Source organism: Scyliorhinus torazame, chromosome 14 (genome assembly GCF_047496885.1).
Source record: "Scyliorhinus torazame isolate Kashiwa2021f chromosome 14, sScyTor2.1, whole genome shotgun sequence".
NCBI classification, from domain to species: domain Eukaryota; kingdom Metazoa; phylum Chordata; class Chondrichthyes; order Carcharhiniformes; family Scyliorhinidae; genus Scyliorhinus; species Scyliorhinus torazame.
The window spans coordinates 48,065,470-48,092,553 of record NC_092720.1 but is presented as its reverse complement, the minus strand read 5'-3'; the positions used below and the strand labels follow the sequence as shown (position 1 = coordinate 48,092,553).

At 45.7% G+C, this 27,084-nt stretch overlaps 1 protein-coding gene across 1 annotated transcript in view; it reads left to right on the top strand.

Moving 5' to 3' along the window:
• Positions 1-27,084, top strand: part of LOC140389023 (uncharacterized) — a 234,417-nt gene that overhangs the window by 46,633 nt on the left and 160,700 nt on the right. The window contains exons 6-17 of the mRNA XM_072473189.1: positions 1,987-2,088; positions 4,052-4,153; positions 5,628-5,729; positions 8,192-8,293; positions 9,508-9,609; positions 15,938-16,039; positions 18,808-18,909; positions 20,124-20,225; positions 21,116-21,217; positions 23,895-23,996; positions 25,210-25,311; positions 26,200-26,301. Coding sequence (XP_072329290.1) covers positions 1,987-2,088; positions 4,052-4,153; positions 5,628-5,729; positions 8,192-8,293; positions 9,508-9,609; positions 15,938-16,039; positions 18,808-18,909; positions 20,124-20,225; positions 21,116-21,217; positions 23,895-23,996; positions 25,210-25,311; positions 26,200-26,301 — 1,224 coding nt within the window. The remainder of the gene's footprint in view (positions 1-1,986; positions 2,089-4,051; positions 4,154-5,627; positions 5,730-8,191; positions 8,294-9,507; positions 9,610-15,937; positions 16,040-18,807; positions 18,910-20,123; positions 20,226-21,115; positions 21,218-23,894; positions 23,997-25,209; positions 25,312-26,199; positions 26,302-27,084) is intronic.

The following is a 27,084-nucleotide window of genomic DNA, read 5'->3' as shown; positions in this document are numbered from 1 at the left end:
CAGGGCTGGATGGGATCTACCCCAGAATACTGAAGGAGGCTAGAGAGGAAATTCCTGAGGCCTTGACAGAAATCTTTGGATCCTCACTGTCTTCAGGTAATGTCCCGGAGGACTGGAGAATAGCCAATGTTGTTGCTTTGTTTAAGAAGGGTAGCAAGGACAATCCAGGGAACTACAGGCCGGTGGGCCTTACGTCAGTGGGTAGGGAAATTACTGGAGAGAATTCTACGAGACAGGATCTACTCCCATTTGGATGTATTCGTGAGAGACAGCATGGTTTTGTGAAGGGGAGGTCGTGTCTCACTAACTTGATAGAGTTTTCCGAAGAGGTCACAAAGATGATTGATGCAGGTAGGGCATTGGATATTGTCTATATGGACTTCAGTTAGGTCTTTGACAAGGTCCCTCATGGTAGACTGGTACAAAAGATGAAGTCACACGGGATCAGGGGTGAGCTGGCAAGGTGGATACAGAACTGGCTAAGTCATAGAAGGCAGAGAGTAGCAATGGTAGGGTGCTTTTCTAATTGGAGGGCTGTGACTAGTGGTGTTCCGCAGGGATCAGTGCTGGGACCTTTGCTGTTCGTAGTATATATAAATGATTTGGAGGAAAATATAACTGGTCTGATTAGTAAGTTTGCAGACGACACAAAGGTTGGTGGAATTGCGGATAGCGATGAGGACTGTCAGAGGATACAGCAGGATTTAGATCGTTTGGAGACTTGGGTGGAGAGATGGCAGATGGAGTTTAATCTGGACAAATGCATTTTGGAAGGCCTAATGCAGGTAGGGAATATACAGTGAACGGTAGAACCCTCAAGAGTATTGAAAGTCAGAGAGATCTAGGTGCACAGGTCCATAGGTCACTGAAAGGGGCAACGCAGGTGGAGAAGGTAGTCAAGAAGGCATACGGCATACTTGCCTTCATTGGCTGGGGCATTGAGTATAAGAATTAGCAAGATATGTTGCAGCTATATAGAACCTCAGTTAGGCTACACTTGGAGTATAGTGTTCAATTCTGGTCGCCACACTACCAGAAGGATGTGGAGGCTTTAGAGAAGGTGCAGAAGAAATTTACCAGGATGTTGCCTGGTATGGAGGGCATTAGCTATGAGGAGCGGTTGAATAAATTTGGTTTGTTCTCACTGGAACGACAGAGGTTGAGGGGCGACCTGATAGAGGTCTACACAATTATGAGGGGCATAGACAGAGTGGATAGTCAGAGGCTTTTCCCCAGGGTAGAGGGGTCAATTACTAGGGGGCATAGGTTTAAGGTGCGAGGGGCAAGGTTTAGAGGAGATGTACGAGGCAAGTTTTTTACACAGAGGGTAGTGGGTGCCTGGAACTCGCTGGTGGAAGCAGGGACGAGAGTGACATTTAAGGGGCATCTTGACAAATACATGACAGGATCGGAATAGAGGGATATGGACCCAGGAAGTGTAGAATATTTTAGTTGAGACGGGCAGCATGGTCGGCACGGGCTTGGAGGGCCAAAGGGCCTGTTCCTGTGCTGTACATTTCCTTGTTCTTTGTTCTTATTGCACAATATTCAGTACCATTTGCAATTTTTCAGAGAATGAAACAGTTTCAAAGCACCAGGTCTAAAATTCGTAACAAACTCTCAAATATATATATTTACAATTTAACCCTAACCCTAATGAAGTAGTTTCAAAGTACAATTTCGAAATTCATAATAAACTTTCAAATATATATATGTTTACGATATGCAACAAAAACAGGATTCCTGTGCTGAGAATATCTAACTAATTCAATTGGATCAAAACACATATTTGATTCCATTTACTCTTTCCTCTGATAGCACCAAAACGAACTGATGAGGCAAAATCCATGTCAGGCACAACCTATGGAGAAAGAAACAAACTTTGGGAAAGTGATCAACCTGAAACAATAATATTGCTATTGCTTCCCTCTCCACAACCACTGCCCAACCTCCCAAGTCTTAACAACATTTTCTGTTTTATTTCAGATTATGCAACCAATGAATATTCACATTTTGATCTGCAAAACAGCACAGGAACAAAATCACCAGGAGTAATGATCCCTCCTTCAGCATCTCCACCATCAGCAGGTCTGTACAATTCCACTCCTGTTATCACATGTCAAAACACAGATGTGAGTTGCAAAGTCTAGGACATCACTAACTGATGTCAATGCAAGTGCAAACACGAGAGAATTTCCAGAATAATCAGAATCGAACAGAGCAACAGAACCATTACTCAATGTCAAATTTGTTCAACCAATGTAACATCAGAAGCTGTGAAAACTGTTATTAACCCCGTCAATCGGACTGATGCATTTTCAGAGGAATTAACCAGCTGCAATGTGGTTTACAGCGCAGAATTTAATGTCCAACCAGTGGCAAGACTGAGGCCAGGATTGGGGTCTTGTAACCGGTAGTGTGCGGCGTGGAAATAGAGCTGCAGGAAGAGCAAAGGGCTCTTTTGGCCCTAATGAAGCTGCTTAAGTACCTCCTCCCACACCAATAATGCTTAAGCAGTGAAAAGATGCCAGTCACACACCGGAGCGAGATTCTCCCAGCCCCGCGCCGGGCCAGAGAATCGGCGCAACCGCGCCACGCTGCCCCGACGCCAGCACGCAATTCTCTGAGGTGCGGAGAATTGGCGCCATTTGCGCCGGCCCGCATGGGCCGAGCGGCCACGCAGAAAAAGCAAAGTCCCGCCAGCGCCATTCACCCCTGGTCGCTTCCGGCGTGAAATCTGCGCGAAGGGTCGGGCGGGCGGCCTGTGGGGGGGGGGGTGGGGTCTCCGTCCCTGGGGGGGGCCTCCGATGGGGTCTGGCCCGCGAGCGTGGCCCACCAATCAGCGGGCCGGCCTCTGCCACCCCCCTGGCCCTCTTTGTTGCGCGGCCGGCCCCTGAACCCCCATGCCATGTTGCGTCGGGACCGGCGTGCTGATGAAGTCCCCCGCGCATGCACGGGTGGCGCAGCCCAACTGCGCATGCACGGGTTGGCGCAGCCCAACTGCGCATGCATGGGTTGGCGCGGCACCCATTTGGCGCCGGGAAGGGACCTGGAGCAGCGTGAACCGCTCCAGCGCTGTGCTGGCCCCCTGTGGGGGCCAGAATCGGTAGTCCCCGTGCCCGTTTCCCGCCGTTGTGAATGGCGCGAACACTTAGTCTCCATTTCGGAGAATCGCGCCCAAATAGCCCATAGAGTTGCCAAGCAGCCTTTTCTTACTGAAACAAGGATAATTAACTTTTTTAATGTTGGTACAGAGTTGAATTTTTTTATTTCAGCAAATAAAGCGCAACTTCACACCTCAAAGGTTACATAATTTCTCTGTAGACCAAGTCTTTTTAATTATTCTAACGTATATTATGGTCATCACTGTAATGACAGAGAGAAAAGCAGTGACATAATTGGAAATAACACTGATTACCTGCTCAATGATGCTCAGTTTGGGTTCATCTTGAACCACTCAAACTCAAACCCATTACAGCCTTTGTAATAAAGATGAATTCTAGAGGTGAGGTGAGATTAATTGCGCATGACATCCCCTCAACGTATGTCAATATGTGGCTCCAAGAGCCATAACAAAGTTAAACTCAACAGTATTCAGGGTGAAACTCTCCAGTAACTGGAATCATACCGAACACAATGGAAGATGGTAGGGTTTGTTGCACGTCATTCATTTCAGTCTATGGTAAGGATGTTTGCTGCTGATTGCACAGTGTTCAGTGCCATTTACAATGCTTACGGTAAAGATCATTTCAAACCAAATTTAATTTCATAAAATACTCTGAATAATATATTTAAAATTTACATCAAAAGCGAGATTCCTGTGTTGAGAATATCTGAAAAATCCAACTGAATCAAAACACATATTTGTCACATTTACTGTAACTTGTCTTTCCTTTAGTGACACCAAAAACAGCTGACAATGCACACCCACGTCAGGTGGAAGCTGTGAAAAGAGAAAAAAAACTCTCAGGTTATCGACCTGAAATAATCATTTTGTTTTTCTCTGTTCTGTTGATCTTCTAAATCTTTACATTTTCTGTTTTTATTTCAGATTACCCAACCAAGAATTATTCACATTTTAAATTGGAAAACAGCACAGGAATAGAAACAGCGAAATTAGAAATACATCCTTCAACATCTCCAAGATCAAGAGGTATGTGCAATTCCACTCCAGTTATCAGAAATGATACAAAACAGAGATAGTTTCAAGGAAGTAATACTTTTATTTGTGGATGTTATCAATAAGATGTGGCTTTAAACGTAACTTTAATTTATACTTGTGCAGTTAATTGTTAAGGAAACCGCTGTTTTAGTGTCACGTTTAAAGATACCTCTGAAGTAAACACAGGGCATAAACAACTAGGCAGGCGACAGCGGAACAGAAAATAGTTTGAGCTTCAGTTGTGATTATGCTCCTGCGATACAGGGAGTAGTTTAAGCCTCTCTCTAACAAGACATGAAGGGAGACTGCAGACAGCAGGCCCCAAACTAAAGAACAGAAAGGTTCCAAAAACAGTGACAGGGACAGAAGGAAGATGCAATAACACCTTCTAGTCAAAAGGAAGGATCAGGAGATCCAACCAGTTGGCTCAGTGTGGCAAGATTCTGGGGGTGGATGGGGGAGGGGTGAGCGGGTGAGAAATCTGTAATGGCTGATTTGGGTGGCATATGTCACTTGGTTTCAGAGTGTGGGGTCTCTGACCACAGGTCACCTCTTAGTCTACTGGTCTGTGTACTTACTGAGAACGTTGAAATGTAAGATAAACTTTGCAACTGGTGTTGTCCTTACAAATCTGTATGAATCGGTAAGCTTTTGTTAGGGTGAAGGAACTGTGTAATACAATTATTTCCTTGATTATTATATCAAGTTGTTCGCTGGCTCCTGTGATTGTGTTCATTAGCTGCCCTCGAGATAAAATATAAAAATTAAGCTCTGTCAAGCTGTATTCCAACCTGGGATCTGACTTGTCCATTGGTAATATCTGCTGCGGTCATAACACTTGCTAAAACATGGAAGTGAGTTAAAAGCTCAGGGACATCCTCTCTTTTACTGGACTTGGACACTGCAAGGGAAAACCCGACAGCTTTGCCTGAATAATCAGAACAAGCACAACAACAGAACCATTAATCAATGTCACAAATAACATGAATAGAAGAGTGGCTCACGAGCCTTGAGAAAATTGAGCTCAGGAGCATTCAAGGCAAAAGTCTCCATTGGCTGGAATCATAGCTCGCACAATGGAAGATTGTAGGGTTGTTGCAGGTCAATCATCTCAGTCCATGGACATCGCTGCAAGAGTCCCTCAGGATGTGATCCCCAGTCAAACAGTCTTCAATTCCTTCATCAATGTCCGGTTTGAAGTAAATATGTTTGTTGCTCATTGCACAGTGTTCAGCACCATTTGCAATTTTTAAGCTAATGAAGCAGTTTCAAAGCACAATTTCAAAATTCATAACCGGCTCTCAAATATATAGATCTAAAATTTCAAAGGAAGCAGGCTCCCGGTCCCGGGAACAACTCAAATATTCACTGGATCAAAACATGTATTTGATTCTTTTTACTCCAACTATCCACAGGTACTGCCTGATCTTCTGAATCTTTACAACATTTTCTGTTTTCATTTCAGATTATACAACCAAGGATTACTCATATTTTGATCTGCACAACAGCACAGGGACAGGATCATCCAGAGAACAGTTCCCTCCTCCAACACCTCCACCATCAACAAGTATGTACAACTCCACTCCGGTTATCTCACATCAAAACATGGGTGTGAGCTGTAAAGTCAGGGTCATCCTTTCTTTTCCTGGCCTTTGTCACTACAAGAGTAAAGAGGAGAGCATTGCCTGAGTAATCAGATTCGAGCGCAGCAACAGAATCATTAACAAATGTCACAAATTCTTCAACCCAAATAACACCAATGGCTATGGCACCTTTTATGAATCGAATTGATGCAGATGAAGAGGGATTAACAATCTCAAATGTGGTTCACAGTGCAGAATTTAATATCCTCCACTTAGCTATGAGTATAGTCATGTAACCCAATGGGAGTATGCAACGTAGATATAAAGCTGTTGGCCAGTGGGGTAAAGGGCAGCCAATCCACCAGGAGGGCAAGACACTGGTCACACTCATCATATTCCACTCATGAAGTGGTCAAATATGTTCTTGTTACAAATTATTATGTATCCGGGATTACAGAACCCCAAAGTGTTTCATGGAGTTCAACCAAACCACAACTTTCAATAGATTGTGGTGTGGGAAGCACACGGCGTACTCTCCAGGTGTGATACAGCAGAAATGGACAATGGGTTTTAAAACAAAACAATGTTTATTCTATGAACTCAAGTTAACCTTTTAAAAACAAACATTGAATATCTTAACACCCATTACTTCAAAGATAACCCCAAAAGACTACAACACTAATTAATCCTTCAAATTGTTCCTTTAAATATCCAAAAGACTTCAAACCTTCAAAAATAGGGGCACATTAGGTTACATTCAATGAGCGGTATTCTCCCCCACCCGGCAGGGCGGGAGGTCCAGGCGGGATGGAATGGCGGGAACCACTAGGCGCGGGCCGCCCCAATGGTGCGGATTTATCCGCACCTTTAAGGGCCAAGCCCTCACCTTGAGGGGCTAGGCCTGCGCCGGAGTGGTTGGCGCGCCGCCAGCCAGCGGGAAAGGCCTTTGGCGCCACGCCAGCCAGGGCCGAAGGGACTTCGCAGCCGGCGGGAGTCCGCACATGCGCGGGAGCGTCAGCCGCTGCTGACGTCATCCCCTCGCATGCGCAAGGGGGGGTCACCTAAGCATCGACCATCGCGGAGACCTACACGGCCGATGCGTAGTAAAAGAGTGCCCCACGGCACAGGCCCGCCCGCCGATCGGTGGGCCCCGATCGCAGGCCAGGCCACTGTGGGGGCACCCCCCGAGGCAAGGTCGCCCCCGCGGCCCCCCCAGGCCACCGGACCCCGCCCGCGCCATGCAAGATCCGAACAAAGGCCTTGTTCATCTGCATAGAGCTGGTTGCCCTGGAGTTAAGTATAGGTTATTGTATTTGTTAGGTGTAGTTTAACTTGTCGTGATTTATGTTGCATGTCGAAGTAATCTTTTTGTCTCTCTTGTGTATGTTTGTGGGTGTGTGTATATAATATATATAGAGGATGTGGGTGAGTGAAGGAGGGGAGGTAGGAATTGGATAATAGTTAACCTATTACATTTGCTGCATATTTAATTATTGCTTTGTTCTTGAAAAAACTAATTGTGTTTAACTTTAGAGACCTGGCAGCTATAGTTATGGGGCAGCCAAGGGCCAAAGAGTTTGTGTGTTCTTCGAATAATAGTTTATTAATTACAATTGTGTTGTGACCCTGGGTCAAGTGGGGCTGGAATTAATCGCACACCAGCTCAGGGGGTGTAAAAATGGCAAATAAGATGCAAAGTACACATGTGTGCTGAGTCAAAGAATTTAAATTATCCTAACATACCCTTGTATTATGATCTTCACTGCAATGACAGAAACAAGAGCAACAACAAAATTGGAAATATCATTTTTATCCTGCTGTCGGATGCTCAGTTTGATGCTCAGCCTTAGTCCAAAATGGACAAATTAGATGAATTCCAGAGGTTAAATGAGAATAGCTGCCCATGGAATCTATGCAGCTTTTTTCCAATGTGTGGTTCCAATCGACAGAGCAATAATGAACACAATGTTTGTGGCTAAAACCTCCACGAGCTGGAATCATACATCGCGCAATGGAAGAAGGTAGCTTGTTGTTGCACATCATTGATCTCAGTCCATGAACATTGCGACAAAAGCCCTTCGGTGTAGGTTTAAAGGTACGACCATCTTCAGTTACTTCATCAATGACCTAACTGAAATAGAGACGTTTGCTGTTGATTGCACAGCATTCAGTACCATTTGCCATTTCTCAGATAATGAAGCAGTTTCAAAGTACATGGTCTGGTTCTAGAACATATTTGGTTCCATTTACTCCAACTATCAACATTGCCTTTCCTCTAGTGGCACCAAAATCAACTTGTGATGCAGAAACCCACATCAGGCACAACCTATGGAGCAAGACAAAAAACTTTGGCAGGTTATCGACGTGAAAGAATGATATTGCTTCTCTCCCCATAGCCCTTGCCCAACCTACTGAGTCATTACAATATTTTCTGTTTTTATTTCAGATTATGTAACCAAGGAATATTCACAGTTTGATCTGCAAAACAGCACAGGAACAAAACCATCAGGAGTAAAGGACCCTCCTTCAGAATCTCCACCATCGATAGGTCTGTACAATTCCACAATGCCAAAACATGGTTGTGAGTTCCATAGTCAGGGACATACATTCTGTTATTGACCTTGGTCATTGCAAGTGTAAACACAAGAGAATTTCCCGAAAAATCAGAATCAAGCACAGCATTAACCCTCAACAAATGTCAAAATAAATTCAACCAATGTAACATCAGTAGCTGTGTCAATTGTTATTAACTCTGTCAATCGATCTGATAAAGATTAAGAGGAATTAATGAGCCCAAATGTGGTTTACTGTGCAGAACCTATTTAGCAAGGCCTGAGGCCAGTATTGGGTTTTGTAATCGGGTGAAGTGGGCGGGGTGAAAATAAAGCTGCAGAAAGGGCTTTCTCCCCACCATGAGGCCAATTTTGGTCCTAATGAAGCTGCTTAAGGACAACACTCCTTAATCTTTGCCCATAAAGTTGCCAAATAGGTTATTTTCTTCTTAAAAATGGATCATTAGCTTTTTTAATGTTGGTACAGATCTGGATTTTTTTCATTACAGCAAATAAGAGACAACATGGGATCTCAAAGGTCACATAATTTATGCTGTAGTCAAAGTAGTTTTAATTATTGTAACGTACCCTTATACTATGATCATCACTGTATGGACAGAGAGAAAAGCAGCAACATAATTGGAAGTAACACTAATATTTTACTCACTGATGCTCAGTTCAGGTTCACCTTGGGCCACTCAAATTTAAACTCATTGCAGCCTTAGTCTAAATGATGAATTCCAGAGGTGAGATAAGATGAACTGCCTCTGACATCTCCTCAGCTTATATCAATATATGGCTCCAAGAGCCTTAATAAACTCAACAGCGAAACTCTCCAGTAAGGATGCTTGCTGCTGATTGCATAGAGTTCAGTGCCATTTACAATGCTAAAGATAATGATCATTTCAAATCACCAGTTTTAAATTCATAAAAAACTCTCAAACATATATATTTCAAATTTACATCAAAATCTGAGAGGATATCTCAAAAATCCAAATGAATCAAAACACATTTGTCATATTTCCTTCAACTATTAACATTGCCTTTCCCCTTTCCTTTAGTGACACCAATAACAACTGACGATGCACAATCCACATCAGGTGGAAGCTTTGGAAAGAGAAAAGCTTTTCTCCGGTTATCAACATGAAATGATCATTTTGCTTCTCCCCGATCTCCTGAACCTTTACAATATTTTCTGTTTCTATTTCAGATTACCGAACCAAGAATTATTCATATTTTGATTTGCAAAACAGCACAGGAATAGAAACATTGAAATCAGAAATCCCTCCTTCAACATCTCCAAGCTCAACAGGTATGTACACTTCCACATCAGAACAGTGATTTATTATCAAGGGAAGAACTCTGTATTTACAGAACAACACAGTTGCAACATAGGACTAATTCACTTGACTCTCTGGCTTACTCTGAAGATTCCCTCACTTCCATGATCCGCCTCCTGGCACCTGATAGGTGCAGGTTCACACGCTCCGTCCAATAGGTCCATGAGGGTCACATGTCCCACGAAGGATAGTCCCATAAATAGGCCAAGCTACAGTAACACATGTCAAACAATGACACAAGTTAAAAAGGCAGCGACATCCTCTCTTTTAATGGACTTGAACACTGAAATGGAAAACCCGACAGCTTTGCCTGAATAATCAGAACAAGCACAACAACAGGACCATTAATCAATGTCACAGATTTATAAACCCAAATAACATGAATAGAAGAGTGGCTCACGGGCCTTGAGAAAATTGAGCTCAGGTGTATTCAAGGCAAACGTCTCCATTGGCTGGAATCATAGCTCGCACAATGGAAGATTGTAGCGTTGTTGCAGGTCATTCATCTCAGTCCATGGACATCGTTGCAAGAGTCCCTCAGGATGTGATCCCCAGTCATAGATTTATCATAGAATTTACAGTGCAGAAGGAGGCCATTCAGCCCATCGAGTCTGCACCGGCTCTTGGAAAGAGCACCCTACCCAAGGTCAACACCGCCACCATTTCCCCATAACCCAGTAATCCCATAACCCAGTAACCCAGTAACCCCACCCAACACTAAGGGCAATTTTGGACACTAAGGGCAATTTATCATGGCCAATCCACCTAACCTGCACATCTTTGGACTGTGTGTAGCGCACAAAGACTCCATGAGACGAATAGAGTGAAGTCGATGAGGCTTTATTAAGCGTGTCTGTTCCCCCGCAGCTCGATAGTAAACTGGCCTGCGGGGGAAGACTCCGGCTTCTTATACTCCGCCTTCAGGGCGGAGCTTGAGGTCAACGGCCAACCAGGACCCGGGATCTGTCAGCCAATGACATTAGGGCTTCCAGTCCCACATGACCCCCAATACATACTACCACATTCACCCCTTGTCAAAAATGAATCCGGCGGGGTGATGCTTCGTATGGTGGTAAGGGTTTACAGGGCTGGTCCTGGGAGGACAAAACATTCACATGGCAATACAGTATTGGACAATTTTGTCCTGTTGCAACTATTTACAGAGGGTATTGGAAGAAAAGCAAAATGTTCTTGTGAACAGTCCATATTTGTTTTACATTGACGCCACGAGTCGGTCGGGCGGTCTGGTCGTCCGTGTCGATCGCCTCGGCCCCGGCGGTGGTGGTGGTGCTTGTACCAGTGTTGTCGCCTCCATGAGCCGTACGGTTTCAGCTTGGGCTTGATTCTTGGTCGGAGCTGAGGGGAGGGGAACTGATCCTCCTGGGAAGGGGGCGGTCGCGGGGTGCGGCGGTGGCAGGGAGGGGGGGGTTGGGTTGATGGTGTCGGGGGGGGTGTGCGTGTTGCCGGCGGGCGCCAGATCCCGCAGGGAGACCGTGTCCTGTCGGCCGTCGGGGTACTCCACGTAGGCGTACTGGGGGTTCGTGTGGAGGAGGTGAACCCTTTCGACCAACGGGTCCGCCTTATGTGCCCGCACATGCTTTCGGAGCAGGATGGGTCCTGGGGCCGCCAGCCAGGTCGGCAGCGACGTTCCAGAGGAGGATCTCCTAGGGAAGACAAGGAGACGCTCATGTGGCATTTGATTAGTGCTCGTACATAATAACGACCGGATGGAATGGAGAGCGTCCGGGAGGACCTCCTGCCACCGTGAAACTGGGAGGTCCCTGGACCGTAGGGCCAGTAGGACGGCCTTCCAGGCCGTGCCGTTCTCCCTTTCTACTTGCCCGTTCCCCCGGGGGTTGTAGCTGGTCGTCCTGCTTGAGGCTATGCCCTTGCTGAGCAGGAACTGGCGCAGCTCGTCACTCATGAAAGAGGACCCCCTGTCGCTGTGGACGTATGCGGGGTAACCGAACAGTGTGAAGATGCTGTTCAGGGCTTTAATGAATGTGGCCGCGGTCATGTCAGAACAGGGAATGGCAAAAGGGAAGCGGGAGTATTCGTCCACTACATTAAGAAAATATGCGTTGCGGTCGGTGGAGAGGAGGGGCCCTTTGAAATCGAGACTGAGGCGTTCAAAGGGGCGGGAAGCCTTAATCAGGTGCGCTCCATCTGGCCTGAAAAAATGCGGCTTGCATTCCGCGCAGATGTGGCAGTCCCTTGTGACTGTACGGACCTCCTCTAAAGAGTATGGGAGATTGTGGGACTTGATGAAGTGGTAAAACCGAGTGACCCCCGGGTGGCAGAGGTCCTCGTGGAGGGTTTGGAGGCGGTTAATTTGTGCGTTGGCACATGTGCCGCGGGATAGGGCATCGGACGGCTCGTTCAGCTTTCCGGGACAATACAAAATCTCATAGTTGAAGGTGGAGAGCTCGATCCTCCACCTTAAGATTTTGTCGTTTTTGATTTTGCCCCGCTGTGCATTATCGAAAATGAAGGCTACCGACCGTTGGTCCGTGAGGAGAGTGAATCTCCTGCCGGCCAGGTAATGCCTCCAATGTCGCACAGCTTCCACTATGGCTTGGGCTTCCTTTTCTACTGAAGAGTGGCGGATTTCTGAGGCGTGGAGGGTCCGGGAGAAAAAGGCCACGGGTCTGCCCGCTTGGTTAAGGGTGGCCGCTAGAGTTACGTCGGAGGCGTCGCTCTCGACCTGGAAGGGGAGGGACTCGTCGATGGCGCGCATCGTGGCCTTTGCGATATCCGCTTTGATGCGGCTGAAGGCCTGGCAAGCCTCTGTCGACACAGGGAAGGTCGTGGTCTGTATTAGGGGGCGGGCCTTGTCTGCGTACTGGGGGACCCACTCGGCGTAGTACGAAAAGAACCCCAAGCAGCGTTTCAGGGCTTTTGGGCAGTGCGGGAGGGGAAATTCCATGAGTGCGCGCATACGTTCGGGGTCGGGGCCTATTATCCCATTGCGCACTATGTAGCCCAGAATGGCTAGCCGGTCGGTGCTAAAAACGCACTTGTCCTCGTTGTACGTGAGGTTCAAGGCTTTGGCGGTCTGGAGGAATTTTTGGAGGTTGGCGTCATGGTCCTGCTGATCGTGGCCGCAGATGGTTACATTGTCGAGATACGGGAACGTGGCCCGCAACCCATGTTGATCAACCATTCGGTCCATCTCCCGTTGGAAGACCGAGACCCCGTTTGTGACGCCAAAAGGGACCCGTAGGAAATGGTATAATCGCCCGTCTGCCTCGAAGGCTGTGTACTTGCGGTCACTTGGGCGGATGGGGAGCTGATGGTAGGCGGACTTGAGGTCCACGATGGAGAAGACTTTATATTGGGCAATCCGATTGACCATGTCGGATATGCGGGGGAGAGGGTACGCGTCTAGTTGTGTGTACCTGTTGATGGTCTGGCTATAGTCAATGACCATCCTTTGTTTCTCCCCTGTCTTCACTACTACCACCTGCGCTCTCCAGGGACTATTGCTGGCCTGGATTATGCCCTCCTTTAGTAGCCGCTGGACTTCGGACCGAATGAAGGTCCGGTCCTGGGCGCTGTACCATCTGCTCCTAGTGGCGACGGGTTTGCAATCCGGGGTGAGGTTCGCAAACAAGGACAGGGGTTGCACCTTGAGGGTAGCGAGGCCGCAGATAGTGAGTGGGGGTATGGGGCCGCCGAATTTGAATGTAAGGCTCTGTAGATTGCATTGGAAATCTAATCCCAGCAAGGTGGGGGCACAGAGTTGGGGAAGGACGTTTAGTTTGTAGTTTTTGAACTCCCTCCCCTGCACCGTTAGGGTAACTATGCAGAATCCCTGGATCTGTACGGATTGGGATCCTGCAGCTAGGCAAATCTTTTGTGCGCTGGGATAGGTGGTTAAGGAACAGCGTCTTACCGTGTCGGGGTGTATAAAGCTTTCCGTGCTCCCGGAGTCGACTAGGCATGGCGTCTCGTGGCCGTTTATTAGTACCGTTGTCGTCGTCGCCTGGAGTGTCCGGGGCCGAGCTTGATCGAGCGTAATCGAAGCGAGCCGTGGTTGTAGTAGTGGAGTGGGGTCCGTTGTTGCCGTCCAAGATGGCGTCGGGGATGAACAAAATGGCCGCCCCCATACATCGCACATGGCTGGGGGGTCACAAGATGGCGGTGGACAAAATGGCCGCCCCCACGCGTCGTACAGGTCTGGGGCGGTCCAAGATGGCGGCGCCCCTCCTCGCCTCGTGGTGGCCGGGACCCAAAATGGCGGCGTCTGCGGGTCGCACATCGGCGCCCCTCCTCCTCTCGTGGTGGCCGGGACCCAAAATGGCGGCGTCTGCGGGTCGCACATGGTGTGCTGGGGGGGCTGGGGAGCGCTAGGACCGCGATCGCTAGGACCGCGAGTGCTAGGACCGCGCGGAGCTCCCTCACCGGGGACAGCGGTGGTCGGGGCCCAAGTCGGCGGAGCCGGCTGGTCAGGCGTGGGGCCGCGAGCGCTGGGACCGCGCGGAGCTCCCTCACCGGGGACAGCGGTGGTCGGGGCCCAAATCGGTGGCGCCGGCGGGTCAGGCGTGGGGCCACGAGCGCTGGGACCGCGCGGAGCTCCCTCACCGGGGACAGCGGTGGTCGGAGCCCAAGTCGGCGGCGCCGGCGGGTCAGGCGTGGGGTGCGCGGTGGGGGTTAGGGACGCGGAAAACTCCCTCCTCTCCGTGGAGAGTGTTGGCCGGGACCCAAAGCGGTAGCGCCGGCGGCGGGTCATACATGGGCTGCGGGGAGGGGGGTTGGGGAGCGTAGGCGGCGTGCAGGGCTCCCAGTTCTCCCGGGACAGCGGCGACCTCGCGGGACCAGCACACAACCGCATAAAGGCCCTTTTTCCCGCAGCTTTTGCAGATTGCTGCGCGGGCCGGGCAGCGCTGTCGGGGGTGTTTCGCCTGGCCGCAGAAATAACAGCGGGCGCCCCCGGTGCGACTCGGCGTTTGGACTGCGCAAGCCTGTGGGGTGTCCGGGGGGGGGGGGGGGTAGGGGGTTTGCCGCGACGGGTACATACGGGGCCCAATGGTCTGCCGCGCGGTCGGGGCCGTAGGCGCGGGTATTACGCGCGGCCACGTCTAGGGAGGCTGCTAGGGCCCGTGCCTCTGAGAGTCCTAGCGACTCTTTTTCTAGAAGTCTTTGGCGGATTTGGGAGGATTGCATACCTGCCACAAAAGCGTCACGCATTAACATGTCCGTGTGTTCGTTTGCGTTTACAGACGGGCAGCTGCAGGCTCGTCCCAAAATCAGCAGCGCGGCGTAGAACTCGTCCATCGATTCTCCGGGAGCTTGCCGTCTCGTCGCGAGCTGGTAGCGAGCGTAGATTTGGTTAACTGGGCGAACGTAGAGACTTTTCAGTGATGCGAAGGCCGTCTGGAAATCGTCTGAGTCTTCGATGAGGGAGAAATTCTCCGTGCTCACCCTCGAGTGCAGGACCTGCAGTTTTTGGTCTTCTGAGACTCGGCCGGTGGTCGTTCTGAGGTAGGCCTCGAAGCAAGTCTGCCAGTGCTTGAAGGCTGCTGCCGCGTTCACTGCATGGGGGCTGATCCTCAGGCATTCCGGAATGATCCTGAGCTCCATAGTCCTTTTTTTTTTTTTTTAGGCACGCTTAATAAATTGTAGCGCACAAAGACTCCATGAGACGAATAGAGTGAAGTCGATGAGGCTTTATTAAGCGTGTCTGTTCCCCCGCAGCTCGATAGTAAACTGGCCTGCGGGGGAAGACTCCAGCTTCTTATACTCCGCCTTCAGGGCGGAGCTTGAGGTCAACGGCCAACCAGGACCCGGGATCTGTCAGCCAATGACATTAGGGCTTCCAGTCCCACATGACCCCCAATACATACTACCACACTGTGGGAGGAAACCGGAGCACCCGGAGGAAACCCACGCACACACGGGGAGGATGTGCAGGCTCCGCAGAGACAGTGACCCAAGCTGGAATCGAACCTGGGACCCTGGAGCTGTGAAGCAATTGTGCTATCCACAAGGCTACCGTGCTGTTTTCAATTCCTTCATCAATGTCCGGTTTGAAGTAAATAGTTTTGTTGCTCATTGCACAGTGTTCAGCAATTTTTGCAATTTTTAAGCTAATGAAGCAGTTTCAAAGCACAATTTCTAAATTCATAACCGACTCTCAAATATATAGATCTAAAATTTCAAAGGAAGCAGGCTCCCGGTCCCGGGAACAACTCAAATATTCACTGGATCAAAACATGTATTTGATTCTTTTTACTCCAACTATCCACAGGTACTGCCTGACCATCTGAATCTTTACAACATTTTCTGTTTTCATTTCAGATTATACAACCAAGGATTACTCATATTTTGATCTGCACAACAGCACAGGGACAGGATCATCCAGAGAACAGTTCCCTCCTCCAACACCTCCACCATCAACAAGTATGTACAACTCCACTCCGGTTATCTCACATCAAAACATGGGTGTGAGCTGTAAAGTTAGGGTCATCCTTTCTTTTCCTGGCCTTTGTCATTACAAGAGTAAAGAGGAGAGCATTGCCTGAAAAATGAGATTTGAGTGCAGCAACAGAATCATTAACAAATGTCACAAATTCTTCAACCCAAATAACACCAATGGCTATGGCACCTGTTATGAATCTAATTGATGCAGATGAAGAGGGATTAACAATCTCAAATGTGGTTCACAGTGCAAAATTTAATATCCACCACTTAGCTATGATTATAGTCATGTAACCCAATGGGAGTATGCAACGCAGATATAAAGGGGTAAAGGGCAGCCAATCCACCAGGAGGGCAAGACACTGGTCACACTCATCACATTCCACTCATGAAGTGGTCAAATATGTTCTTGTTACAAATTTTTATGTATCCGGGATTACAGAATCCCAAAGTGTTTCATGGAGTTCAACCAACCCACAAATTTTAATAGATTGTGGTGTGGGAAGCACACGGCGTACTCTCCAGGTGTGATACAGCAGAAATGGACAATGGGTTTTAAAAACAAAACAATGTTTATTCTATGAACTCAAGTTAACCTTTTAAAAACAAACATTGAATTTCTTAACACCCATTATTTCAAAGATAACCCCAAAAGACTACAACACTAATTAATCCTTCAAATTGTTCCTTTAAATATCCAAAAAACTTCAATATTTCAAAAATAGGAGCACATTAGGTTACATTCAATGAGCGGGATTCTCCCCCACCCGGCAGGGCGGGGCGTCCAGGCGGGATGGAATGGCGGGAACCACTAGGCGCGGGCCGCCCCAATGGTGCGGATTTATCCGCACCTTTAAGGGCCAAGCCCTACCCTTGAGGGGCTAGGCCTGCGCCGGAGTGGTTGGCGCGCCGCCGGCCAGCGTGAAAGGCCTTTGCGCCACGCCAGCCAGGGCCGCAGGGACTTTGCAGCCGGCGGGAGCCCGCACATGCGTGGGAGCGTCAGCGGCTGCTGACGTCATCCCCTCGCATGCGCAAGGGGGGGTCACCTAAGCGTCGGCCATAGCGGAGACCTACACGGCCGACGAGTAGTAAAAGAGTGCCCCACAGCACAGGCCCGCCCGCTGATCGGTGGGCCCCGATCGCGGGCCAGGCCACCGTGGGGGCACCGCCCGGGGCAAGGTCGCCCCGCGGCCCCCCCCCCCCCCCCAGGCCACCGGAGCCCGCCCGCGCCACGCAAGATCCGAACAAAGGCCTTGTTCATCTGCATAGAGCTGGTTGCCCTGAAGTTAGTATAGGTTATTGTATGTGTTAGGTGTAGTTTAACTTGTAGTGATTTATGTTGCATGTCGAAGTTATCCTTGTGTGTAAATAAACTATCTTTGAACTTGAACTGACTAACTGGTTGTTTGGTCCTTTGATCAATTTCCGGTAAAGCCTTGTGGTGGTATCATTTGATATCTGGTGACTCTTGTAAGCAATATTATCATTAATAACTGCCAGAGCTAGTTAATTTGGCAACATTATTGGTGCCGATTGGTGGGATAGTATTCCACTCATTAAAAAGAGCAACATTATTGGTGACTCCGGTGTCGATTTGGCAACGACAAAGGTGCTTATCTTTTTATATTTATTATTATTTTTACACCCCTCTTTTCCCCTCTATATCTATTTGTCTCTCTTGTGTATGTTTGTGGGTGTGTGTATATAATATATATATAGAGGATGTGGGTGAGAGAAGGAAGGGAGGTAGGAATTGGATAATGGTTAACCTATTATATTTGCTGCATATTTAATTATAGCTTTGTTCTTGAAAAAGTTAATTGTGTTTAACTTTACAGACCTGGCAGCTGTAGTTATGGGGCAGCCAAGGGCCAAAGAGTTTGTGTGTTCTTCGAATAATAGTTTATTAATTACAATTGTGTTGTGACCCCGGGTCAAGTGGGGCTGGAATGAATCGCAAACCAGCTCAGGGGGTGTAAAAATGGGAAATAAGTGGCAAGGTACACATGTGTGCTGAGTCAAAGAATTTAAATTATCCTAACGTACCCTTGTATGATGATCTTCACTGCAATGACAGAAACACGAGCAGAAACAAAATTGGAAATATCATTTTTATCCTGCTGTCGGATGCTCAGTTTGATGCTCAGCCTTAGTCCAAAATGGACAAATTAGATGAATTCCAGAGGTTAAGTGAGAATAGCTGCCCATGGAATCTATGCTGCTTTTTTCCAATGTGTGGTTCCAATCGACAGAGCAATAATGAACACAATGTTTGTGGCTAAAACCTCCACGAGCTGGAATCATACATCGTGCAATGGAAGAAGGTAGCTTGTTGTTGCACATCATTGATCTCAGTCCATGAACATGGCGACAAAAGTCCTTTGGGGTAGGGTTAAAGGCCCGACCATCTTCAGTTACCTCATCAATGACCTAACTGAAAAAGACACGTTTGCTGTTGATTGCACAGCATTCAGTACCATTTGCCATTTCTCACACAATGAAGCAGTTTCAAAGTACATGGTCTGGTTCTAGAACATATTTGGTTCCATTTACTCCAACTATCAACATTGCCTTTCCTCTAGCGGCACCAAAATCAACTTGTGATGCAGAAACCCACATCAGGCACAACTTATGGAGCAAGACAAAAAACTTTTGGCAGGTTATCGACGTGAAAGAATGATATTGCTTCTCTCCCCATAGCCCTTGCCCAACCTACTGAGTCGTTACAATATTTTCTGTTTTTATTTCAGATTATGTAACCAAGGAATATTCACAGTTTGATCTGCAAAACAGCACAGGAACAAAATCATCAGGAGTAAAGGACCCTCCTTCAGAATCTCCACCATCGATAGGTCTGTACAATTCCACAATGCCAAAACATGGTTGTGAGTTCCATTGTCGGGGACATACATTCTGTTATTGACCTAGGTCATTGCAAGTGTAAACACAAGAGAATTTCCCGAATAATCAGAATCAAGCACAGCATTAACCATCAACAAATGTCAAAATTTATTCAACCAATGTAACATCAGTAGCTGTGCCAATTGTTATTAACTCTGTCAATCGATCTAATGAAGATTAAGAGGAATTAATGAGCCCAAATGTGGTTTACTGTGCAGAACCTATTTAGCAAGGCCTGAGGCCAGTATTGGGTTTTGTAATCGGGTGAAGTGGACGGGGTGAAAATAAAGCTGCAGAAAGGGCTTTCTCCCCACCATGAGGCCAATTTTGGTCCTAATGAAACTGCTTAAGGACAACACTCCTTAATCGTTGCCCATAAAGTTGCCAAATAGGTTATTTTCTTCTTAAATAAGATCATCATCTTTTTTAATATTGGTACAGATCTGGATTTTTTTTCATTACAGCAAATAAGAGACAACATGGGATCTCAAAGGTCACATAATTTATGCTGTAGTCAAAGTAGTTTTAATTATTGTAACGTACCCTTATACTATGATCATCACTGTAAGGACAGAGAGAAAAGCAGCAACATAATTGGAAGTAACACTAATATTTTACTCACTGATGCTCAGTTCGGGTTCACCTTGGACCACTCAAATTCAAACTCATTGCAGCCTTAGTCCAAATGATGAATTCCAGAGGTGAGATAAGATGAACTGCCCCTGACATCCCCTCAGCTTATATCAATATGTGGCTCCAAGAGCCTTAATAAACTCAACAGCGAAACTCTCCAGTAAGGATGCTTGCTGCTGATTGCACAGTGTTCAGTGCCATTTACAATGCTAAAGATAATGATCATTTCAAATCACCAGTTTTAAATTCATAAAAAACTCTCAAACATATATATTTCAAATTTACATCAAAATCTGAGAGGATATCTCAAAAATCCAAATGAATCAAAACACATTTGTCATATTTCCTTCAACTATTAACATTGCCTTTCCCCTTTCCTTTAGTGACACCAATAACAACTGACGATGCACAATCCACATCAGGTGGAAGCTTTGGAAAGAGAAAAGCTTTTCTCCGGTTATCAACATGAAATGATCATTTTGCTTCTCCCCGATCTCCTGAACCTTCACAATATTTTCTGTTTCTATTTCAGATTACCGAACCAAGAATTATTCATATTTTGATTTGCAAAACAGCACAGGAATAGAAACATTGAAATCAGAAATCCCTCCTTCAACATCTCCAAGCTCAACAGGTATGTACACTTCCACATCAGAACAGTGATTTATTATCAAGGGAAGAACTCTGTATTTACAGAACAACACAGTTGCAACATAGGACTAATTCACTTGACTCCCTGGCTTACTCTCAAGATTCCCTCACTTCTATGATCCGCCTTCTGGCACCTGATAGGTGCAGGTTCACACGCTCCGTCCCAATAGGTTCACGAGGGTCACATGTCCCACGAAGGATAGTCCCATAAATAGGCCAAGCTACAGTAACACATGTCAAACAAGGACACAAGTTAAAAAGGCAGCGACATCCTCTCTTTTACTGAACTTGGACACTGCAAGGGAAAACCCGACAGCTTTGCCTGAATAATCAGAACAAGCACAACAACAGAACCATTAATCAATGTCACAAATTTTTAAACCCAAATAACATGAATAGAAGAGTGGCTCACGGGCCTTGAGAAAATTGAGCTCAGGAGCATTCAAGGCAAACGTCTCCATTGGCTGGAATCATAGCTCGCACAATGGAAGATTGTAGGGTTGTTGCAGGTCAATCATCTCAGTCCATGGACATCGTTGCAAGAGTCCCTCAGGATGTGATCCCCAGTCAAACAGTCTTCAATTCCTTCATCAATGGCCGGTTTGAAGTAAATATGTTTGTTGCTCATTGCACAGTGTTCAGCACCATTTGCAATTTTTAAGCTAATGAAGCAGTTTCAAAGCACAATTTCTAAATTCATAACCGACTCTCAAATATATAGATCTAAAATTTCAAAGGAAGCAGGCTCCCAGTCCCGGGAACAACTCAAATATTCACTGGATCAAAACATGTATTTGATTCTTTTTACTCCAACTATCCACAGGTACTGCCTGATCTTCTGAATCTTTACAACATTTTCTGTTTTCATTTCAGATTATACAACCAAGGATTACTCATATTTTGATCTGCAAAACAGCACAGGGACAGGATCATCCAGAGAACAGTTCCCTCCTCCAACACCTCCACCATCAACAAGTATGTACAACTCCACTCCGGTTATCTCACATCAAAACATGGGTGTGAGCTGTAAAGTCAGGGTCATCCTTTCTTTTCCTGGCCTTTGTCATTACAAGAGTAAAGAGGAGAGCATTGCCTGAGTAATCAGATTCGAGCGCAGCAACAGAACCATTAACAAATGTCACAAATTCTTCAACCCAAATAACACCAATGGCTATGGCACCTTTTATGAATCTAATTGATGCAGATGAAAAGGGATTAACAATCTCAAATGTGGTTCACAGTGCAGAATTTAATATCCACCGCTTAGCTATGATTATAGGCATGTAACTCAATAGGAGTATGCAACGTAGAGATAAAGCTGTTGGTCAGTGGGGTAAAGGGCAGCCAATCCACCAGGAGGGCAAGACACTGGTCACACTCATTACATTCCACTCATGAAGTCGTCAAATATTTTCTTGTTACAAATTGTTATGGGTCCGGGTTTACAGAACCTCAAAGTGTTTCATGGAGTTCAACCGAACCACAACTTTTAATAGATTGTGGTGTGGGAAGCACACGGCATACTCTCCAGGTGTGATACAGCAGAAATGGACAAGTGGTTTTTAAAACAAAACAATGTTTATTCTATGAACTCAAGTTAACCTTTTAAAAACAAACATTGAATATCTTAACACCCATTACTTCAAAGATAACCCCAAAGACTACAACACTAAATAATCCTTCAAACTGTTCCTTTAAATATCCAAAAGACTTCAAACCTTCAAAAATAGGAGCACATTAGGTTACATTCAATGGGCGAGATTCTCCCCTACCCGACAGGGCGGGGGGTCCAGGCGGGATGGAGTGGATAAATCCGCACCTTTGGGGCCAAGCCCTCACCTTGAGGGGCTAGGCCTGTGCCGGAGTGGTTGGCGCGATGCTGGCCGGCGGGAAAGGCCTTTGGCGCCATGCCAGCCAGGGCCGAAGGGACTTCGCGGCCGGCGGGAGTCCGCGCGTGCGCGGGAGCGTCAGAGGCTGCTGACGTCATCCCCTCGCATATGCAAGGTGGGGTCACCTACGCGTCGGCCATCGCGGAGAGCTACAAGGCCCCGATTGCTGGCCAGGCCACCGTGGGGGTACCCCCTGGGGCTAGATCACCCCGCATCACCCCCAGGACCCCGGAGCCCGCCCGCGCCACGCAAGATCCGAACAAAGGCCTTGTTCATCTGCATAGAGCTGGTTGCCCTGAAGTTAAGTATAGGTTATTGTATTTGTTAGGTGTAGTTAAACTTGTAGTGATTAATGTTGCATGTCGAAGTAATCCTTGTGTGTAAATAAACTATCTTTGAATTTGAGCTGACTAACTGGTTGTTTGATGCTTTGATCAATATCCGCTAAAACCTTGTGGTGGTATCATTTGATACCTGGCGACTCTGAAAAGCAATATTATCATTAATAATTGACATATCTGGTTAATTTGGCAACATTATTGGTGCCGATTGGTGGGATAGTATTCCACTCATTAAAAAGAGCAACATTATTGGTGACTCCGGTGTCGATTTGGCAACAACAAAGATGCTTATTTTTTAAATTCATTATTATTTTTACACCCCTCTTTTCCCCTCTATATCTGTTTGTCTCTCTTGTGTATGTTTGTGGGTGTGTGTATATAATATATATAGAGGATGTGGGTGAGTGAAGGAGGGGAGGTAGGAATTGGATAATAGTTACCCTATTATATTTGCTGCATATTTAATTATAGCTTTGTTCTTGAAAAAATTAATTGTGTTTAACTTTACAGACCTGGCAGCTGTAGTTATGGGGCAGCCAAGGGCCAAAGAGTTTGTGTGTTCTTCGAATAATAGTTTATTAATTACAATTGTGTTGTGACCCCGGGTCAAGTGGGGCTGGAATTAATCGCACACCAGCTCAGGGGGTGTAAAAATGGGAAATAAGATGCAAAATACACATGTGTGCTGAGTCAAAGAATTTAAATTATCCTAACATACCCTTGTATAATGATCTTCACTGCAATGACAGAAACACGAGCAGAAACAAAATTGGAAATATCATTTTTATCCTGCTGTCGGATGCTCAGTTTGATGCTCAGCCATAGTCCAAAATGGACAAATTAGATGAATTCCAGAGGTTAAATGAGAATAGCTGCCCATGGAATCTATGCTGCTTTTTTCCAATGTGTGGTTCCAATCGACAGAGCAATAATGAACACAATGTTTGTGGCTAAAACCTCCACGAGCTGGAATCATACATCGCGCAATGGAAGAAGGTAGCTTGTTGTTGCACATCATTGATCTCAGTCCATGAACATGGCGACAAAAGTCCTTTGGGGTAGGGTTAAAGGCCCGACCATCTTCAGTTACCTCATCAATGACCTAACTGAAATAGAGACGTTTGCTGTTGATTGCACAGCCTTCAGTACAATTTGCCATTTCTCACACAATGAAGCAGTTTCAAAGTACATGGTCTGGTTCTAGAACATATTTGGTTCCATTTACTCCAACTATCAACATTGCCTTTCCTCTAGCGGCACCAAAATCAACTTGTGATGCAGAAACCCACATCAGGCACAACTTATGGAGCAAGACAAAAAACTTTTGGCAGGTTATCGACGTGAAAGAATGATATTGCTTCTCTCCCCATAGCCCTTGCCCAACCTACTGAGTCGTTACAATATTTTCTGTTTATATTTCAGATTATGTAACCAAGGAATATTCACAGTTTGATCTGCAAAACAGCACAGGAACAAAACCATCAGGAGTAAAGGACCCTCCTTCAGAATCTCCACCATCGATAGGTCTGTACAATTCCACAATGCCAAAACATGGTTGTGAGTTCCATAGTCGGGGACATACATTCTGTTATTGACCTAGGTCATTGCAAGTGTAAACACAAGAGAATTTCCCGAATAATCAGAATCAAGCACAGCATTAACCATCAACAAATGTCAAAATTTATTCAACCAATGTAACATCAGTAGCTGTGCCAATTGTTATGAACTCTGTCAATCGATCTGATGAAGATTAAGAGGAATTAATGAGCCCAAATGTGGTTTACTGTGCAGAACCTATTTAGCAAGGCCTGAGGCCAGTATTGGGTTTTGTAATCGGGTGAAGTGGACGGGGTGAAAATAAAGCTGCAGAAAGGGCTTTCTCCCCACCATGAGGCCAATTTTGGTCCTAATGAAGCTGCTTAAGGACAACACTCCTTAATCTTTGCCCATAAAGTTGCCAAATAGGTTATTTTCTTCTTAAATAAGATCATCATCTTTTTTAATATTGGTACAGATCTGGATTTTTTTTCATTACAGCAAATAAGAGACAACATGGGATCTCAAAGGTCACATAATTTATGCTGTAGTCAAAGTAGTTTTAATTATTGTAACGTACCCTTATGCTATGATCATCACTGTAAGGACAGAGAGAAAAGCAGCAACATAATTGGAAGTAACACTAATATTTTACTCACTGATGCTCAGTTCGGGTTCACCTTGGACCACTCAAATTCAAACTCATTGCAGCCTTAGTCCAAATGATGAATTCCAGAGGTGAGATAAGATGAACTGCCCCTGACATCCCCTCAGCTTATATCAATATGTGGCTCCAAGAGCCTTAATAAACTCAACAGCGAAACTCTCCAGTAAGGATGCTTGCTGCTGATTGCACAGTGTTCAGTGCCATTTACAATGCTAAAGATAATGATCATTTCAAATCACCAGTTTTATATTCATAAAAAACTCTCAAACATATATATTTCAAATTTACATCAAAATCTGAGAGATATCTCAAAAATCCAAATGAATCAAAACACATTTGTCATATTTCCTTCAACTATTAACATTGCCTTTCCCCTTTCCTTTAGTGACACCAATAACAACTGACGATGCACAATCCACATCAGGTGGAAGCTTTGGAAAGAGAAAAGCTTTTCTCCGGTTATCAACATGAAATGATCATTTTGCTTCTCCCCGATCTTCTGAACCTTCACAATATTTTCTGTTTCTATTTCAGATTACCGAACCAAGAATTATTCATATTTTGATTTGCAAAACAGCACAGGAATAGAAACATTGAAATCAGAAATCCCTCCTTCAACATCTCCAAGCTCAACAGGTATGTACACTTCCACATCAGAACAGTGATTTATTATCAAGGGAAGAACTCTGTATTTACAGAACAACACAGTTGCAACATAGGACTAATTCACTTGACTCCCTGGCTTACTCTCAAGATTCCCTCACTTCCATGATCCGCCTTCTGGCACCTGATAGGTGCAGGTTCACACGCTCCGTCCCAATAGGTTCACGAGGGTCACATGTCCCACGAAGGATAGTCCCATAAATAGGCCAAGCTACAGTAACACATGTCAAACAAGGACACAAGTTAAAAAGGCAGCGACATCCTCTCTTTTACTGAACTTCGACACTGCAAGGGAAAACCCGACAGCTTTGCCTGAATAATCAGAACAAGCACAACAACAGAACCATTAATCAATGTCACAAATTTTAAACCCAAGTAACATGAATAGAAGAGTGGCTCACGGGCCTTGAGAAAATTGAGCTCAGGAGCATTCAAGGCAAACGTCTCCATTGGCTGGAATCATAGCTCGCACAATGGAAGATTGTAGGGTTGTTGCAGGTCAATCATCTCAGTCCATGGACATCGTTGCAAGAGTCCCTCAGGATGTGATCCCCAGTCAAACAGTCTTCAATTCCTTCATCAATGGCCGGCTTGATGTAAATATGTTTGTTGCCCATTGCACAGTGTCAGCACCATTTGCAATTTTTAAGCTAATGAAGCAGTTTCAAAGCACAATTTCTAAATTCATAACCGACTCTCAAATATATAGATCTAAAATTTCAAAGGAAGCAGGCTCCCGGTCCCGGGAACAACTCAAATATTCACTGGATCAAAACATGTATTTGATTCTTTTTACTCCAACTATCCACAGGTACTGCCTGATCTTCTGAATCTTTACAACATTTTCTGTTTTCATTTCAGATTATACAACCAAGGATTACTCATATTTTGATCTGCACAACAGCACAGGGACAGGATCATCCAGAGAACAGTTCCCTCCTCCAACACCTCCACCATCAACAAGTATGTACAACTCCACTCCGGTTATCTCACATCAAAACATGGGTGTGAGCTGTAAAGTCAGGGTCATCCTTTCTTTTCCTGGCCTTTGTCATTACAAGAGTAAAGAGGAGAGCATTGCCTGAGTAATCAGATTCGAGTGCAGCAACAGAACCATTAACAAATGTTACAAATTCTTCAACCCAAATAACACCAATGGCTTGGCACCTTTTATGAATCTAATTGATGCAGATGAAAAGGGATTAACAATCTCAAATGTAGTTCACAGTGCAGAATTTAATATCCACCGCTTAGCTATGATTATAGGCATGTAACTCAATAGGAGTATGCAACGTAGAGATAAAGCTGTTGGTCAGTGGGGTAAAGGGCAGCCAATCCACCAGGAGGGCAAGACACTGGTCACACTCATTACATTCCACTCATGAAGTCGTCAAATATTTTCTTGTTACAAATTGTTATGGGTCCGGGTTTACAGAACCTCAAAGTGTTTCATGGAGTTCAACCGAACCACAATTTTTAATAGATTGTGGTGTGGGAAGCACACGGCGTACTCTCCAGGTGTGATACAGCAGAAATGGACAAGTGGTTTTTAAAACAAAACAAAGTTTATTCTATGAACTCAAGTTAACCTTTTAAAAACAAACACTGAATATCTTAACACCCATTACTTCAAAGATAACCCCAAAAGACTACAACACTAAATAATCCTTCAAACTGTTCCTTTAAATATCCAAAAGACTTCAAACCTTCAAAAATAGGAGCACATTAGGTTACATTCAATGGGCG